Source organism: Erinaceus europaeus, chromosome 10, assembly GCF_950295315.1.
Source record: "Erinaceus europaeus chromosome 10, mEriEur2.1, whole genome shotgun sequence".
Taxonomy (NCBI): domain Eukaryota; kingdom Metazoa; phylum Chordata; class Mammalia; order Eulipotyphla; family Erinaceidae; genus Erinaceus; species Erinaceus europaeus.
This window is the reverse complement of record NC_080171.1, coordinates 106,988,528-107,008,596: the sequence shown is the minus strand read 5'-3', so window position 1 is coordinate 107,008,596 and position 20,069 is coordinate 106,988,528. Positions and strand designations below refer to the sequence as shown.

General features: G+C 38.3%; 1 protein-coding gene across 1 annotated transcript; it reads left to right on the top strand.

The window, feature by feature from the left end:
- Positions 1 to 1,329: 1,329 nt before the first annotated feature.
- Positions 1,330 to 14,304, top strand: LOC103117765 (vomeronasal type-2 receptor 26-like). Its single transcript, XM_060198982.1, is given in 9 exon segments — positions 1,330 to 1,536; positions 3,051 to 3,625; positions 6,582 to 6,761; positions 6,882 to 6,894; positions 7,959 to 8,186; positions 9,519 to 9,572; positions 11,273 to 11,396; positions 13,458 to 13,936; positions 13,939 to 14,304. Coding segments are annotated over 9 exon segments (2,226 nt in total).
- Positions 14,305 to 20,069: the final 5,765 nt, after the last annotated feature.

Here is a 20,069-nt window from a genome sequence, read left to right as displayed (position 1 = left end):
GTGAGTTTAGTCTGACAAATGCTTGGAAAGGTCATTAGACTCTTTGTATTGATCTCACATGTATGCTTTATGTGACACTCAACAGTTCTAGAGTGTCTGTACAGACAAGAAAGTCTTTAGAGTGAGTATTTATTCACTACATCCTTACTATGCTGAGTTTTGACAGTAATTAATTTTTAAAAAACATATATATATCTCCAGTTAACAATCTTTTAGTCTGGTGGTAGGAACTGTGTGGAATTATAAGCCTATTATCTTACAGTCTTGTAAATAATTATTAAATCACTAACAAAAAATTTTAAAAATATATCATACAGAACTAAGTTACATGGTGGGTAGTAAGGGCAAGGTTGTATCTTTGGTTTTTTTTCTTGTTTATTTCTAAATACAGTAGTTTGTACATGCATAACATTTCTCAGTTTTCCAAACAACAGTACAACCCCCACTAGGTCCTCTGCCATCATCTCTAGGACCTGAACTGTCCCACCACCCACCCCAGAGTCTTTTATTTGCAATACACCAAGTCCAGTCAAAGTTCTACTTAGTGTTTTCTTTTCTTACCTTGCTTTTCAGCTTCTGTCTGTGAATGTGATCATTCCATATTCATTCTTTTGTTTCTGACTTATCTCATTTAACATGGTTTCTTCAAGCTCCATCCAAGATAGGCTGAAAAAAAGTGAAATCACCATTTTTAATACCAGAGTAGTATTCCACTGTGTATATATACCACAACTTGCTCAGCTACTCATCTATTGCTGGACACCTGGGTTGCTTCCAGGTTTTGGCTATTACTAATTGTACTGCTTTGAACATAGGTAGACACAAATCTTTTTGGATGGGTGCGTTTGATTCCTTAGGATATATCCCCAGGAGAGGAATTGCAGGGTGATAGGGTAGGTCCATTTCTAGCCTTCTGAGAGTTCTCCAGACTGTTCTCCACAGGGGTTGGACCAATTTACATTCCCACCAGCAATGTAGGAGGGTTCTTTTGTCCCCACAATCTCTCCAGCATTTGTTGCTGTTATCTTTTCTGCTGTATGACATTCTCACAGGAGTGAAGTGGTATCTTATTGTTGTCTTTATTTGCATTTCTCTGACAATCAATGACTTGGAGCGTTTTTCATGTTTATTGGTCTTTCAGATCTCTTCTATGGTGAATATTCTGTTCATGTTCTCTCCCCATTTTTGGATGGGGTTATTTGTTTTCTTGTTTGATCTGCATTTTCATGGTCTCCTCCAATGCAAGCTGATGTATAAACACTATCTATATGTGTTAGCCTTCATCTTTGCCATTGAGAAATCAACAGAAATCCACTTCTCTTACCCAATATGTCTCTGGGATATCAAGTCTACAATTACTACCACAGTGATCAGAGCACCTTGAAGGGGCCTCTGCTTTGGTTGTCAAGAGGGAGAGAGGCTATTCCAAATTACAGCTGTGAGAGACAGAGCAAAACTGTGGCAGTTGTTGGGGGAATTTCAACAGCATTTGTTCAGCAGTTGGGGGTATTACTAGAACTCTACAAATTTCCACAGGTGAGAAAAGAGGTGGTATGTCCCAAATAGTAGTTCATGTCTCTCTCACTGTTATTATAGGGCATGTCAAGGCAAAACAGATCATGAAAATGTCTTTGACAGAATAACTATCATAACTATAGTGCTGTTAGTAAGGAGGGGGGCAGAATGAGAAGGGTAGTGAATGGTAAGGCCTCACCAGTTTGTACATTCAGGCCAACTCTGGGACATCTGCATCTGAAAACATTGCTTTTCAGAAAAATTTTACCCAGATTGACCATGATACATGAAAAAAAGGAGTGATTCTTTTCCTCATCAAAAACTGTCATGTGGGGCCAGTTGGTGGTACACCTGGTTGAGTGTACATGTTACAATGCACAGGACTGGGGTTCAAGACCACGGTCCCCACCCGCATGGGGAAAGCTTTGCAAGTGCTGAAGCAGTGCTGGAGGTGTCTCTCTGTCTCTCCCTCTCTATCTCCCCATTACCTCTAGATTTCTGGCTATCTCTAACCAGTAAATAAAGATAATTTTTTAAAATTTATTTATTTATTTATTCCCATTTGTTGCCCTTGTAGCAATTATTATTGTTGTCATCGTTGTTGGATAGGACAAAAAGAAGTGGAAAGAGGAGGGGAAGACAGAGAGGAGGAGAGAAAGACACCTGCAGAGCTACTTCACCGGTTGTGAAGTGACACCCCTGCAGTTGGGGAGCCGGAGCTCAAACCGGGATCCTTCCGCCAGTCCTTGCGCTTTGCGCCACGTGCGCTTAAGCCGCTGCGCTACCTCCTGACTCCCAAGATAAAAAATTTCAAAGAGTGTCAACTTTTTAAAAGTTGAATAACTATTACATTCTTTAATATCATACTGTAACAATAAAAATACTAAATCTCTTAAGACTTCCTCCCCTGTATTTCATCCTAGAAGGTTGTGCTCCTGATTAAAAAAAAAAAAGCATGATTGACTTTTTTCAATATTGTAAAATTATTTACTAGTTTGAAGAGGCCAGGCAAGCTGACATTTTGTTAGAGTATTAATTCTCGTCAAGGAGAAAACTCAAAGCTTATAGCTCTATTGAGCTGAATGACATAAATTAGATTTAGATCTTCGAAACCTGATTTTAATTTCCCTTTCCTCTAGGACTATATGAGTTTTTTTTTTATTTACAAATGTCCTACAATAAAAAGGCCAATTCCCAGATTATTCATTAATGAGGTCCAAAATTTTGAACTCTTCTAAGAACTGCGAATTTTAACTTTTTACAACACTTATCACTTCCTCTAACAGTTTACTTAACTATTGTTGAATTTTTTGTTAGCATGAAAACTGGTGTGCTTGATATAAAGTATTTTACTGTACTCTTTCCCTGTACATGGAATGACTTATTCTGTATATTGTTGTGCCTCACAAATCAGTTATGGTGTTTATGATCCTTTACTTGGTGACAAAATGCAGTTTCCATCTCTGTATCAGATGGCTTCTGAAGATGCATTTTTGCCCGTTGGCATGGTGAAATTATTAGTGCATTTCAGCTAGACTTGGGTTGGAGTGATTGTCTCAGATAACTTGAAAGGCGAGAAGTTCTTCCAGGAATTGAGTGAAGAAATGTCCAAAGAAGGTGTCTATACAGCTTTTACAGAGAAGATGTCTGCTTCTGAGAGATCTAACCCTATATCAGACATGAAGATCTTGACCAGGATTAATGATCCATCATTGGTCAATGTGACCATTGTCTATGGGGACACTGACTCACTATTACTCCTGACTCTTCTGGAAATAAAGCATATACTCACTTGGAAAGTGTGGATCACTACTTCACAATGGGATTTCACCATAACTGAGGAAAAATTCATACTTAATTATTTTCACGGGGCTCTCATTTTTTCAAAGCAAAGCAGTGAGATTCCTGGTTTCAGACATTTTCTTCAGACAGTTAACTCTTCTAAATACCCAGAAGACATCTTCCTTAATAAACTTTGGCTTATTACTTTTGGTTGTTCTGTTTCTGAGTCTGACTGTGAAACACTAGAAAAATGTCCACTAAATGCTTCTTTGGTGTCTGTGCCTTTTTATAATTTTGGTGTGAGCATGTCTGATTTCATTAAGTCTACGTATAATGCTGTGTTTTCTGTGGCTTATGCCCTCCATGAGATACTTTATTTAAGAACATCAGAGAGAGCTGAAGAAAACACAAATATACTGAAGTCTCCACGTGTGGAATGACAACCCTTCAGCTTCATTACTTGGGTGAGACCTTTCCTTTCATAGTATACTCTAATTCCATCCCAGGTGGTTCACTTTCTAACAAAGTCCCAAAACCTAGATATACATCAGTTTCTGTGAGAGACAGCATATATTCACACGTATCCATAAACTAGTGGAAACTATATATACCTGAAAGCAGAAGTACACTAGAGTATGCAGTGAGTATCCCCCTAACACTTCCTCTCCACTATTCCAAGTTTTGGGTCCATGATTGCTCAACAATTTGTTTGGCTTTGTATGTTAACTGTCTTTTCAGTCACCAGGTTCCAGATGTCATCAGGATGCCGGCCAGGCTTCCCTGGACTAAAGACCCCACCAGTGTGTCCTGGAGCTCTGCTTCCCCAGAGACCCACCCTACTAGGGAAAGAGAGAGGCAGACTGGGAGTATGGATCTACCAGTCAATGCTCATGTTCAGCAGGGAAGCAATCACAGAAGCCAGACCTTCTACCTTCTACAACCCACAATGACCCTGGGTCCATGCTCCCAGAGGGATAGTGAGTGGGAAAGCTATCAGGGAAGGGGATGGGATATGGAGATTGGGTGGTGGGAATTGTGTGGAGTTGTACCCTTCCTACCCTATGGTTTTGTTAATCCTTTCTTAAATAAAAGAAAAAAAAGAAAAAAATGAGAAAACATTATATATATATATATATACTGAAGTCTTATCTCTGGCAGGTAATTCCTTTGTATCACCCTTTAGCCTATGGATTTTTGAAGTGTATAGTTGTATTTGATTTTTCTTCTGTGCTGTGGTATCTTTCTTTTTTTTTAAATAAATTTTATTTTTTTATATTTTTATATTACAGAATTACATGTCAACAGGGGTTTGAATCCACACCATTCCCACTACCAGAGTTCTGAATCTTCACTCTCCCCACTGCAATCCACCACAGTTCCCACTAAGGTTGTAGACATGGGCCAACCATCTTCTCTACAACTGTCTGTCCACATTTATACATAGTTGCCCCTTCTTTTTCTGACTCAATCCTCTCTTGCCCTCTAAGCCACTCATGACAACATAGCTATCTCCATATGTCCCTCTAAGCTACTCATAACATCATAGCTACCTCCATATGTCCCTCTCCTTTTCCTTCTCTTTCTCTGGGTGCTGATGGGGCTGAGTGCAAAGTCCCCTTATCTCTATCCTACACTTCTTCCCTGCTGGGAGTATGGATCAAGATTGTTCATGGGGAACAGAAGGTAAGAGTCTGGCTTCTATAGCTGCTTCTCTGCTGAGCATGGGCGTTGATAGGCAGATCCATATCCCCAGCCTGTTTCTATCTTTCCCTAGTGGACCAGAGCTCACATCTGGAGATGTGAGGGTCCAGGACACACTGATGAGGTCATCTGCCCAGAGAAGTTGGGGTGGAGTCATGGTAGCATCTGCAGCCTGGTATCTGGAAGGTGGCATGACCTAAGTTGAGACAAGATGGTTAATGAACAAGAACCCAAAAGTAGGATCAGAGCAGATGAGATTAGGGATTTTAGGGTAGAAGAAAGCTAAGAGAACCATTTTAGGCATGTTCCTGGGAGCACACAACTATAGTAGTTTTGCTTGAGTTTGGTAGCTAGCTTGAGGTTGGATGAGAATATTGCCTGAGAGAATGGTGTAAGAGTAAAGGGCTAGAAAGTTGAATTAGGGCAGGGAATAGCTCCCATTTTTATAAAATCTTGTGGACCTTCCCAGGACCTTGGATCTACCATAAAGCAATGGTAGGGATAGCCCCAGTCTCAGAAGGGAGGTTGGGGGTATCTTACCCTGCCACTTGAAAAAGACTGGTCCTGAAATGAGTGCAGCCTGCAATGTTCCTCAGATGTGACCATGAGCTATAAGCTCAGACCAATAGGGACTTAGAGGTTACACAGGCTCTTGTGTTAAATATAAATATGCATTTACATATGGGCCCTGGAACAGGTGGATGGAGATAAATAATTTCTTTCTTTCTTTCTTTCTTTCTTTCTTTCTTTCTTTCTTTCTTTCTTCTATCCATCCTTCCTCTCTCTCTCTCTCTCTCTCTCTCTCTCTCTCTCTCTCTCTCTCTTCTTACAGTTGTTTCTTTGACTCAGACCCGGAAGCAGTTCACCTCAGCTGCCAAGCCACAGCTTGGTACCAGTAATCCCTAAGTACATGCCTTTTAGTCCTGGGAATCTCTCCTTCACCTTTCTTCTGTCCAGGAGTCACACGTGTCTACTCACCTGAGTTTCTGAAGAAATCCTCATCATATTCTGTTAAGTTTTCAGGTGATTTTGTTGCTTTTCCTAGTGGACCGGGGGGAGCAAAATGAGTCCATTGCTACTCAACATCCACACCTCTGGACATTTATGATGCCTTCTTTAGATTTTTCTCTTGACTAGAATGGTGACATTTCATTATATAAGTACATGGATCTACACATGTTCTTGGTTCAAATTGCTGCATAGTTAAAAACAAGTTGACATAATTTTAATTGTTGATTTTATAGTACTTTACATTATATAATTACAATGACACAGTTATACAACTCAGCCACTACCAAAGGTCTGTGCCACCCCTCCAGCAGTCCATCATTCCTACAATGTCTGAGAGACTGTCTGGCTACTTCTATTTATTTATTTATTTACTTATTGCTCAACTTTCTGTGCTTCATTCATCTGTATTCCACACAAAAGTAAAATCACCTGATAGTTGCCTTTCATTTCCTTTACTAGGTATAGTCACTTCCATTTCTATTCATTTTGTCCAGAACTATGCAAAATCACCCATTCATTGCAGAGTAATACTCCATTGATTATATCCTCCCCATTGATTTTATTTCCTATAGTTTCTTTATTCAGTTGTCCACTGATGAACATTTAGCTTGCTTTCATATTATGGCTATTGTGAATAATTCAGCTATGAACACAGGGATACGAATATCCCTTAAAATTAATGTTTTGCTGTCATTTGGATTTAAGCCGAGGAGTGCTGTGCTGGATATTAATTTCCACATTGATTTGTTGAGGTCTCTCTGTAGTGTTTACTCAGGGGCTGTATCAGTTTGCTTTCCCGCCAGCAATGTGCCAGCATTTCTTTTTCTCCATGATTTTGCTAACACTTGTCATTTCCTGTGTTTCTAATGTAGGCCATTCTCACAGGTGTGTGGTATAATTTGAATGTAGTTTTAACTTGAATTTCTTTAATGATAAGTGAAGTAGAGCATTTCTTCATATATTTGTGAGCCCTTTGTATGTCTTCTTTACAAACCTATCTATTTAAATATTGAGCTGGGATTTGTAGTTGTTGTTATAAGCTCTAAGGTTTCATAGGTTTGATATTAGTTCCTTGTCAGATGTGTAATATACAACTATTTTCTTGCAATTACTGAAGTTACTTTTTTTGTTTTGATGGAATGTCTTTAAAGATACATAAAAGTTTCTTTTTTAATTTAGTCCCACTTATTTATTCTTATTTTAGCTTCCCATATTCATGATGTTGTTTCTCCAAATATATCTTTGCTATTAAGGTCCAAAATATTTCACATGCTTTCTCCTGTGGCTATTACAGTTCTAGGTCTGATTTCTCAAGCCTTGTTGACTTGCTCTATAGTACAATCACCAAGATGGTGCTGGTGACTGACTGGGAAACTCTGCCTCTTTCCTTCTTGTCTCCTATTCTCACACATATATGCCCCTACATGTGGCAAAATCATGTCTGCTCCAAAAGTCTCAGCTATAGTTTGATATTTGTTGTGTTCTGTTGTCATGTCTAGTTATATGAGGGACTGCTCATATAAAGGCTGCTGCTCAGCCATGGCCACGTTTCATGTCGTCCTAGAATTTAATCTGAACAGAAGTTTAGCACATGTGATTATGGGTGAGGAATGATCTTTCTCAAGATAAATTCAAAAAATTCTAAAACAAGTCTTGCTTCTTTCTTTCTCCCTTCCTTCTTTTCTTCCTTTCTCACTTATCTTTGATCACCAAGGCTTCATTGCTCCTTTTTCAGAGCTATTATACAGAGACAGAGATTATCGGGGCAGGATTGGGTAAATGACACTACGACAATGCTGACAGTTAGGAGCCAAGTTTGAACACGAGTCAAGTGCATGCCCTAGTAAGTAGGTACACTGCCCACTTGAGCTCTTTTGCTGGTCCTCTTATACAGGTTTAGTCACTAAATAGATTTCTCTTTGTATTATTCCCTAATTCATCTCTTTTAGCTCCACCAACCTCTGAGAACCATTCAATTTATCAACAATGCTGGTGACCATGTAACTCTAGGTGAAAACAGAAACTCTGTTGCACAATATGATATCCTTAACTATTGTGACTTGCCAGCTGGTCTCCAACAGCTGGTGAAAGTAGGGATATTTGTCCCATGGGCTTCACATGGTCAAGAGTTTATCATCCTTGAAAAACTGATAGACTGGACAGTCATATTTGAAGAGGTTAGTTCTAGATGGCATTTTACTGACAGTGCACACCAGAACAAAGTTGTTACGTGAAAACAATTTCACCTTATTCAAAACTTCTACATTGTTGATATAGGCAAAATATGTGAACATCTATTTTAATATAATAGTGAAAAAATAACACTTGCATTAGTTATTAATATTGTGTTAAGTGACATAGCAAATATAATACATTAAAATATATGTATGACAAACCACAAATGTTGCTCAAGTATTTGCTAGTATTGTTAATAGTATTATGTAGACCCATATGTATGGTCTTGTTATGTTTCATATATGACTCTGTATATGAGCCTCTCATAAGTTTCCACAGTGTTAACAAAATATCCACATGTTCTCCAATTTATCATATAAATTACATGTTTCATGAGCTAATATATTTATCAAATGATAAAACTGGCCATGATGAGGAATCCTTATTTTATTATCTTTATTTATTTATTTATTGGATAGAGACAGTCAGAAATCAAGAGGGGAGGGAAAGACAGAGAGGGAGAGAGACAGAGAGATACCCGCAGCACTGCTTCACCACTTGCAAAATTTTCCCCCTGCAGGTGGGAACCGGGGGCTTGGACCTGGGTGCATTGTAACACATGTTTAACCAGGTGTGCCACCACCTGGCCCCCAGGAATCTTTATTAATTGTTTGTGGCAATATAAACATCTGCAGCCTCTTTTAAAATACTATTATTTTACATACTCAAAATATAAATATGGAGATACAGTATTTATTTAATACTTTATTAATTTATTAATGAAAGAAATAGGAGGAGAGGGAGAGAATTAGACATCACTCTGTTACATCCCTCTGCTGCCAGGAAACAAACTCAGGACTCTTATGCTTGAGAATCCAATGCTTTATCCACTATGCCACCTCCTGGACCACTATTTATTTATTTATTTTTATTGCCACCAGGGTTATTGTGGGGCTTGGTGCCTGCATGACAAATCCATCACTCCTCGTCATTATTACTTTCTCCATGTGTGTGTGTGTGTGTGTGTGTGTGTGTTTTCTTCCTTTCTTTCACTTAGTAAGACAGAAATTGAAAGAGAAGACAGAGAAGGAAAGAGAAAGAGGGATAATTGCAGCACTGCTTCACTGCTCATGAAGCTTCCCTCTCTATAGGTGAGAGCTGGGTTTTGAACCCGATTTCTTGAACATGGTAAGGTGTGTGCTTTACCAGTTGCCCCAATCTGGCCTCTTAGAAATACAATTTCATCCAGAAATACCTCTTCTGAAATATGTACACGAAGAGCATGAAATCACAATTTAACGGTACCTCTGTGTTCATACTGAAAATATTCACAGCTCTCCAGATACGGAATCAACATAATTGCTGATGGTTGGATGAACATAGACAAGGTGTTACATAAATATGTACTTATATGTGAATAAAATATAAAACAGTAAATGTGTGGGTTTCAGATGCTAGGGAGTGATATAAATGGATAGACATTGAGAAATGAGTACAAATTTTGAGTTATGAAATGAGTAAGTTATGAGAAGTGTATACAATGTGGTGACTATAATTTTGTAGCATTGTGTACTTACAATTTTCTTAAAAATTATACCTTTTTTTGTCTCCGGGTTACCTCTGGGGCTTGGTGCCTGCACTATGAAACCACTGCTCCTGGAAACCATTTTTCCCATTTTGTTGCCCTTGTTGTTGTTGTTGTTATTGTCATTGTTGTTGTTTTTGTTGGATTGGACAGAGGGAAATTGAGAGAGGAGGGGAAGACAGAGAGGAGGAGAGAAAGATAGACACCTGCAGACCTGCTTCACTGCCTGTTCACAGGAAGCAAGCTCCCTGCAAGTGGGGAGCTGGAGGCTCAAACCGGGATCCTCATGTCAGTCCTTGTGCTTAACCCACTAGGTTACTGCCAGCCCCCTCAAAAGATTATATCTTCAACACTACTAGCATAGTAAAAATAAGAACTCTGAAAAGTTAAAAGCAAACGCCAACATTTCTTGTATGACCAATGTTGTAAAAATATCAGACAGTGCATTATGGATTTACTAAAGATGTGACTGATACATTTTGTACAGATAGTTCAGATGCTTTCCTTTTGAGAAGAAATGTTATTTTGCACTTTTTAAAATGACTGAGACATTACCACGTTTTATACAGAAAGAGATACAGAGACAGAGGAAAATAAAAAGACACCACAGTACCAAAACTTCTGCCAATGCAGTGAGGCAGCTGGTGGTATGTGAATGAAAAGCATGCACACCCCTAGGAGATCAAGCTCACTGGCCCTGATTTTGCATTAATTTTTTTCCAAAGCAATGTTTTCACTTTTAATTTATATTTTAGAATGCATATTGAGATAGGTCTGAAAGGGGGCAGGGCAGTGGCACACCAGGTTAAGTGCACATAGTACTATGTGCAAGAACCCATGCAAGGATCACGGCTCGAGCCCCCAGCTCCCCGCCTGCAGAGGGAAGCTTCACAAGTGGTGAAACAGGTCTGCAGGTGTCTATCTTTATCTCTCCTTCTCAACCTCCCCCTCCTCTCTCAATTTCTCTCTGTCCTATCCAAAAAAAATAGAAAATATGGCCTCCGGGAACAGCGGATTCATAGTGCCAGCACTGAGCCCCAGAAAAAACCCTGGAGGCAAAAAACAAACAAACAAAAGTCTGAACGATATTATACTATACCAAATATTCCCACAAATAATATCACCAGTTTTTAGAAACAATATGATCAGTCTGTTATGAATTTATTAGCAACAACTACTCTTAATATATTTTCTTTTTTAAATTTTTTTATATTTATTTTATTTATTCCTTTTTGTTGTCCTTGTTGTTTTATTGTTGTAGTTATTATTGTTGTTGTCATTGTTGGATAGGACAGAGAGAAATGGAGAGAGGGAGGGGAAGACAGAGAGGAGGAGAGAAAGACAGACACCTGCAGACCTGCTTCACCGCCTATGAAGCGACTCCCCTGCAGGTGGGGAGCCGGGGTTCGAACCGGGATCCTTATGCCGGTCCTTGTGCTTTGCGCCACCTGCACTTAGCCCGCTGCACTACAGCCCGACTCCCTCTTAATATATTTTCTTTAGGCTCCCATCTCTATATGCAGTCAGAGCTGTAGCCCCGGGTTTAGGAAGACCCCACAAGAAGGAAATGCTTCATGTTGTTTTCGTTGTACTCTTTGCCCAGGGGGTGAGATTTCCAATACGACAGGTAAGAGTCAGCAAAGACTACCTCTCCATATGTTCTTGACATCATCTGTTCATATAAACGTTCACTCTGCTTTGGTTCTAACTCACAAAATGTTATATCTTCAATCACTTATTATCCATTTTATCGCTCATGCAATGCATTTTTATGTCACCCTCAGATCAAGAAAGTGATGGAATAATCTGACAGAAAAGTTGCACAGAAAGACAAAATGGACTGATGACACAGAGGACATACATAACCTTTTTACTAGCATCTCACTATAAAGAAGGCAGTCAAAGGACTCAAGCTGTATTCTGAGCAAATATGTCCAGAGATAAGAAGAAGTCTGAAGGGATTTGTGTAGTTGAAAGTAGGTCAAGATGAATGATGGATGGAACTGGAGATGATTATGTCGATCAAAATAAGTGAAAGACAACTACCAGAGAGTTTCACTCATAGATAGAATCTAGAGAACTGAAACAAAGGAATTTACCAAAATAAAAAAGATAAAAACAAACAGACAAAAAATACCACAAGTAAATGAACTGTGTTTGTCAGAGGTGTGGTGGCTTTTATTGTTATGATGGGGACATGGAACTTTGTTGCTGGGTGTAGTGTGAAACTATACCTTATAATCTTACAATTTTGTAAACACATTGCTAATCAACAATTTGAAAATACCTTGATAGACAAAGTAAGTCAAGACAAGTAAGTACAGGTAGTTGGAATGCAAAAGTTCAACAATTTGGTAGCAGGAGAGTGTTAGTGTCATAATATTCATTTTGACAGTATTTTAAGTAGATTGAGAAGTCATTAAAAGTTTTTGAACCTAGAAGTTAAAAGATTTGATTTGATTGATATAGATGAACTGTCAACTCCTGGGAGGCGTGACCACAGAGTAACAGGGGTTGGATTAGATCTCCCCCCATGAGAACAAATAAATACAACACTAGACCTAAAGCAGAACACACCAACTATAGCTGAAACATCAAAGCCTCAGCTACCAAGTTGAAGACACTATCACGATCCCATTCTGACTTTCCTGGTCAGATGACCTCACCAATATGTCTTGGAACCTTACCACTTTAGAGCCCTGCCCCCTCCAGGGGAAGATAGAAATAGGCTGGGGGTATGGATCAAACTGCCAATGCCCATGTCCACTGGAGAAGCAATTACGGAAGCCAGAAATCCCGCCTTCTGTACCCCCCCAAAACAATTTGATTTCTCCCACTAAGGAAGAAATCATAGAGGGAAGATGACTGGAGGGCTCCAACTCCATCAGGAACTGGAGACAGAGAGAGAGAGGGGGAAAAAGGGAAGAGCATCCGGATGTAATAACAGTTGTGTGTGTGACTTGGAAAGGAAGAGAAGATGGGACCCCTTCCCAAAAAAATAAATAAAATTTACCATCTTAATCATAAAAAAGATGAAATGCTTGCTCTGTGAAAAACAGACTAAAGGAAATGAGGAAAAGAAGGCAGAGCTGTCAAATATTTATACTGTAATCATCTAGATAATAAAGACTGTCTTAGAACAAAGTGACTAAACAATAATCATCAAGAACATAAAATTAGAGTATAGAAAAGTCAGCATGACACATTGTATTTAGCTTTTGTGAGAAACAAAATGTCATGAGCAGAGCCTACATTTGAGTCACTTCAACTTGCTATCTAATGATAAAAATAATGAGAGTACTAGGTATTTATCAGAAGAAGTAATTAAGTTTTGGTTTTTATAATATAGCTAGTTTCTATAATACTATAAGACATTATAGCTCCCTTGTACAGATGAGTAACATTAAAATGTATCCTAAAAGACAGATGTTAGTAATATCTTAAAGATTATAATTATGTCACCACTGGATTTGAAATTAATAGTACATTCTTGCTTATGGCAGGAAAACCTTAACCATAAATTTGAGAAAGAAATGAACATTGTTAAATCAGAACAAGTCTTTCATAAATTTGCTGAATACACAGCAGAGGTACGCAATGTGCCTTGATGTTATAATTTTTAGTCTTTGATTATCAAGGAAGATTTTAAAAACATGAAATAATTAGACTCTACTCCCCCTCTCCCCAGATGCCCATGAATGTATGAAATGTCCAGATAACCAGTATCCAAACAGTAGGAAAGATCACTGCCTCCCTAAGACTGTAACCTTCCTGGCTTTGGAGGATCCACTCGGGACAGCATTGGCCACAATTGCCATTTCCTTTTCTGCTCTCACAGCTCTGGTTCTTGCAGTCTTTGTGAAGTACAGACACACCCCCATAGTGAAGGCCAATAACAAGACTCTCAGCTACATTCTTCTCATCTCCCTCCTCCTGTGTTTCCTCTGCTCCTTCCTCTTCATTGGGCATCCCAACACAGCCACCTGCATCCTCAGACAAATCCTATTTGGAGTGGTGTTTACTGTGGTGGTTTCAACCATTTTGGCAAAGACTATCACTGTGCTGATGGCCTTCAGGAGCATAACACCAGGCAGGAAAGCAAGCTGGTTTTGGAGGTCAGGAATATCCAGCTCAGTCATCTGCACTTGTTTTTTTATCCAAGTAACTCTCTCTCTGGCATTTGGCTTGGAGTCTCTCCTCCATTCATTGATATTGACACGCACAGTGAGTATGGCTTCCTCATCATTGAGTGCAATAAGGGCTCAGTCACTGCCTTCTACTGTGCCCTGGGATTCATGGGATTCTTGGCCCTGGTGAGCTTCATCTTAGCTTTCCTGGCCAGGAACCTGCCTGACACCTTCAATGAAGCCAAGTTCTTGACATTCAGCATGCTGATGTTCTGCAGTGTCTGGCTTACCTTCCTCCCTGTGTACCACAGCACCAAGGGCAAGGTCATGGTGGCTGTGGAGATATTCTCCATCCTGACATCCATTATTAATATGTACTTTAATGCTATTTATATAAATCTGATCTAATGCTTACTCTATAACTAGTCTTTGTTATGTGTTTACAATCTTTTTCTCTACCTTTTTTTGTTTTTTAAGATTTATTATGAGAGAAAGAGAGGATGGAGTAAAAAGAAGAGAGTTCTGAGCAAAGCTTAATTGTGCCAGTATGCAGCACATGAAGATTCTAGTGCCTTGGGCCTGCCCATAGACACGCAGCCAGGCTGAGCCAACTCCCCAACCTTTTACCTTTACTTTTAAGTATTTCTTCTTCTTGGCATTCATCTTTATAAGAAATTCTCGGGAGTCGAGCGGTAGAGCCACGGGCTAAGCGCACGTGGTGTGAAATGCAAGGACCAGTATAAGGATCCTGCTTCACAGGCAGTGAAGCAGGTCTGCAGGTGTCTTATCTTTCTCTCCCCCTCTCCATTTTCTCTTCCCCTCCTCTCTCCATTTTCTCTCTGTTCTAACAACGAAGACATTAATAACAACAACAATAATAACCACAACAACAATAAAAAAACAAAGGCAACAAAAGGGAAAATAAATAAATATTTTTAAAAAATTTAAAAAAATTCTCAAACAGTCCTCTGTTCAGCATTTCATTTTATCTTTTTTTAATCTAGTCACAGAGACTTTAAAAACTAATTTTCATTAAGACTATATTATATTTTCTGTGTTTGCTTATGTATTTTATTAAGACTTATGTATATCATTTCCAAATTTATCTGAATTTTTTTTAACTTTTAAACTGTGGAAAGTGTGAATTTAATGTTAAGGTTATTTTTCTCTTTTATGTACTATTTTTTTATTTTAGTGAGGGAGATTTTATTTTCATGAGATTTTGAATTTAAAGGTTCAGAAACAAAGTCAGCAGTAGTAAACACTGAGTAGGAAAAAAAACAAATTTTCAGAAAGATTGGGATATTTTATAATTTAAGATACTCTAGATATGCAAATAAAAGAGACAATAATTATTCTGATATGACTTTGGCTCTGTGGTCTTTATTCTAATGATTATGAAAATGCCAAATCAGGAAAGTTATGGCTCAATAAACACTATAACCTCATGTAGCATGCTGTGTCTTTACTACCCAGAGGCCCTGATGATTTTCCTGGGAACATTTTCCTTCTCTAAACAGGAGCTTTTTCTGGACAATAAAATCTTGCCTCCCTGAAAGGAAAAAAAATGCTTTTTATTTCCAAAGAACTCTTTTTTGCTTCCCCAATTCGTTTATTGGGGAAATTAAGGGTTTACAATTGACAGTAATTTAGCAGTGCCACAGGTGTCTTTCCCTCTTTATCATCCCTTCCTTCTCAATTTCTGTCTCTCTCTAGAAAAAAAGTCACCAGGAATGGTGGATTTGTTGTGCAGGCACTGAGCCCCAAGGATTACCCTGGTGGTTATGACAAGAAGAGAAAACAACAGCAGCTGCTTCAGTAACAGTAGCAGGTATGTTACTATGATGTATGTGCATACTCAGTGAAATACTACTCTACAACTTAAAAGGAAAATATTGTATCCTTTGGGACAAAATGGATAGAACTTGAGGTGATTATGCTTAGTGGTGTTTAAATCAAAGACAGCAAGCAACCCGTGGCTTCACTCATATGTGAAATATAAATAAATGAAATTCTAGAACTTGCAAAACAAAAGGGTAGAGACAGTGGAATAGTATAATAGTATAGTATAATAGTATAATATAATAGTATAGTATAATAGTATAGTATAATAGTATAGTATAATAGTATAGTATAATAGTATAGTATTATAGTATTATAGCATAATAGTATAATAGTATAGTATAATCTCTAAGACTTAACAAGAACTCTAGTGATGTAGGAAGTTGGGTGGAGGGGGACAGGGACTGAGGGTGTGCACAGAACTTTGACGGAAGCTGAGCTGCTGAAGTATACCACTCTGATGATATAAACATTATGAAATCACTAAGAAAATTATATCAAACTTAAAAGAGTACTGTTAAACTCTGTAACATTTTCTGAGTGATAGATTTTTTTCTATCTCTTGCTACCATTTCCCTCTAGATACATGGCATAAGTAGTAGTACTGAATTAGTCCTCCAGTTACAGCATCTTTTCTTTTTAAAATTTTTAAAAATTTTATTGGGTGTTTTTGTCTTTGTTTTTGTTTTCCCAGAGCACTGAGAAACTCTGGTTCATGGTGGTACAAGGGAATGAACCTGGGACTTCAGAGCCTTATGCATGAGAGTCTCTGTGCATAACCATTATGTTATCTACCCCTTGCCCAACTTACAGTATCATTCCATCTCCTGACGTTTCTCTAAACCCTAAGATACATGGCACTCAGATTTATAATATTTTTGTCATGCTGAGTTTTCACCACTCAGTGCAGATTTTTTTTTCCCAAATGGAAAGATAGAGGGAGAGAGGAAAAAGACTACAGTATTGAAAATTCCCCCAGTATAGTGTTAGCTGTTCTCAAACCTGGGTAAATGCACATGGCAAAACCAGAATGCTTCTAAGTAAGGTATCTCCCATATTCAGATTTTAATTTTTACTAAAATTTATCTTATATTTCTGTGCTTTCTGACATATATACCCATGTATAGTATTATTCTGGAATTTATAGTTATGCTTAGTTTTTAAACATTATTTTATTAATGATTTAATAATGACTTACAAGATCATTAGATTTCAGGAGAGTTTTTTTTTTTTTTTTTTTACCTCCAGGGTTATTGTTGAGCTCTGTACTTGGATTACAAATCTACTGCTTCTGGTGGGTATTTTCTCCATTTTATTGGATAGAACAGAGAGAAATTGAGAGAGGAGGGGGAGATGGAGAAGGGAAGAGAAAGTTACACCTGCAGACCTGCTCCCACCCACCCCCAGGGCTCAAAGTGGGATCCTTGCGCTCGTACTATGTGCGCTCAACCTGGTGCACCACTGCCCAGTCCCCGGGAATTGATTTTTCTTTTTTTTTTTTTAATGTACATATTCATTTATTTATTTTCCCTTTTGTTTCCCTTGTTTTTCATTATTGTTGTAGTTATTATTGTTATTGATGTCATCGTTGTTGGATAGGACAGAGAGAAATGGAGAGAGGAGGGGAAGACAGAGAGGGGGAGAGAAAGACAGACACCTACAGACCTGCTTCACCTCCTGTGAAGCTACTCTCCTACAGGTGGGGACCCGGGGGCTCAAACCCGATCCTTATGCTGCTCCTTGCGCTTTGCGCTTTGCGCTTTGCGCCATGTGTGCATAACCCGCTGCGCTACCGCGAGACTCCCCCCCCCCCTTTTTTTTTGTGATTTACTATTGATTTACAAGATTGTAAGGGCATAACTGTAATAGGGGTATAAGTAAATACACTTCCCACCCCAGAGTTCTTCCCCATCCCCTCCAGTGGAAACTTCCCTATTGTGTATAGGACTTGTTTAGTAGTGTTTGCACTCCTACAATTTTCTTGAATAGTTTGAGGAGCTTAGGTGTTAGTTCTTCTTTGACAGTCTTATACAATTCATTAATAAAGCCATTGGGCCTGGACTTTTATTCTTAAGAAGATTTTTGATGACTCATTCAATTTCTAAACTAGTGATTGCCTTGTTTAAATTATCTTCTTCCTCTTGAGTTAGGTTTAGCGGGTGGCATTATTCTAGAAATACATCATTTAGGTTGTTCAATTTATTCCCATAGAGATGTTCATAATATTCATATGTGATTCTTTGTATCTGTCTTCAGTTGTAATTTTATCTCTCTCACTCCTAAGGTTTTTTTTAATCATAGCTTTTTTCTCTTTTACTTTTTGTGAGTCTAGCCAGTGGTTAATCTATTTTATATTTCCTTTCAAATAAGCAGCTCTGGGTTTTATTAATCTTTTCAATCATCCTTCTAGATTCTAGTTCATGAATTTCTGTTCTGATTTAAACTGTTTCCTGTCTCCTAACGACTGTTGGGTCTCTTTGTTGCCCTTTTCCTGGTTGAATTAATTGTGATGTCAAGCAGCTTACTTGATATCTTTGCTGTTTGTTAATATGGGGCTGTATTTTTGCTATAAACTTCCTTCTTGGGACAGCTTTTGCTGCATCCACAAGGTCTGGTAATTGGTCTTTTCACTTTCATGATTCTCCAAGTAATTTTTTTATTTCTCTTTCAATTTCTTCAGTGACCCAGGTAGTATTCAGAAGTGTATTGTCCAATCTCCATTGTGTATGTGTGTATTTCTTTTTTTGTTGTCTTTTCTTTTCTTTTTTTTTTTTTTTTTTACCTCCAGCATTACTACTGGGGCTTGATGCCTGCACTACAAATCCATTGCTCCTGGAGGCTATTTTTTCCTTTTTGTTGCCCTTGTTATCATTGTTATTATTGTTGTTGTTGCTGCTGTCATTGTTGTTGGATAGGACAGAGAGAAATCGAGAGAGGAGAGGAAGACAGAGAGGGGGAGAGAAAGATAAACACCTGCAAACATGCTTTACTTCACGGCTTATAAAGCTACTCCCCACTTCAGGTGGGGGCCCGGGGCTCCAACCAGGATCCTTATGCTGGTCCTTGTGCTTTGTGCCATGTGTGCTTAACCTGCTGCCACTACTGCCTGGCCCCTCTCTGTTTCTTTTTTGTGGTTGATTTCTAACCTCACTGCCTTTTGGTCAGAAAAAATACTTAAGATTTCAGTATTCACATATTTATTAAGGCTGTCTTTATGTGCCAACACATGGTTGATCCTTGAAAATATTCCATGTGCACTTGAAAAGAATATATGTTCATGGGGTTGGGGCATGAAAGGTTCTGACTGTATCTAATTTTCATCTCTGCTATAGGGGGGTGTGGGTAGAAACATGGATCTTTGTTGGTGGGAATGGTGCCTAGATAAACTATTAACTTTTAGTTTTATAAATCATTATTAGTTCAACATGAGAGGGGAAAACAGACTGGCTCTTTTGAGGTTTTCAAATGCATAGATTTCAATTATGAGTATATATTTCTTTAATACTTAGTGTTTCAAATATGTAAACTTATTGAATTCTAACACTGGGCTTAAATTGTTAATGCATTTCTAATAATAACTTTAAAAACAAATATTAAATCACCTATAGTCTCAGACTAGAATCAACTGGTCCTGTCAGTACCTAAGATATAATTATTTGTAAGTAGCACTTAAATGACATAAATCATGGTAAGGCCTTGTATGGCACAGTCAGTCCTAATTATGAGATTTTCAAAATAAACCAAGTACCCAAATAACTTGGTCAGAATAATAATTATTTATTGCCTTCTTAAACTCTAAGATAGCAAGGAACATTCCTCATTCTCTTTAAAATCTGTATTTCTCCAAGTCCTGGAACCTCTGGGGCATGATAATTGTGCTATGTGTAATTTTCCGCTTCTTTGGGACAGACAGGGCCCCAGGGACTAGAGGGCTTCTTATGTCACAAAGATTAAAGAAAACAATCAACATATTTTCCACCTGTGTTTTTTCACTGTGCAGAAAAGCAAGCGTTTCTGCTCAGGTGTTAAGCCCAAAGGCAGGAAGGCTTCCCAAAGGAAGGAAGGTTTCCCAAAGGAAGAAATTCCACTTGAGGGAGCAAAGGAGCAAGAACTAAGAGTATCTAACCCACAAACAGGTCACAAGTGTTCATCTCTAAGCACTGTGAATTCCCTATATATATTGCTATGTTTTTGCCATTTCCTACATCTGATACAATCCCACATACACTGAGTAGCTTTCTTGTGATCAGCTTTAAGCAAGGTTCACATCTTTTTTCACTAACACGGCTGTTTTTGCATCTAGAGTTTTACGTTTTCAGTGTTTTCCATGC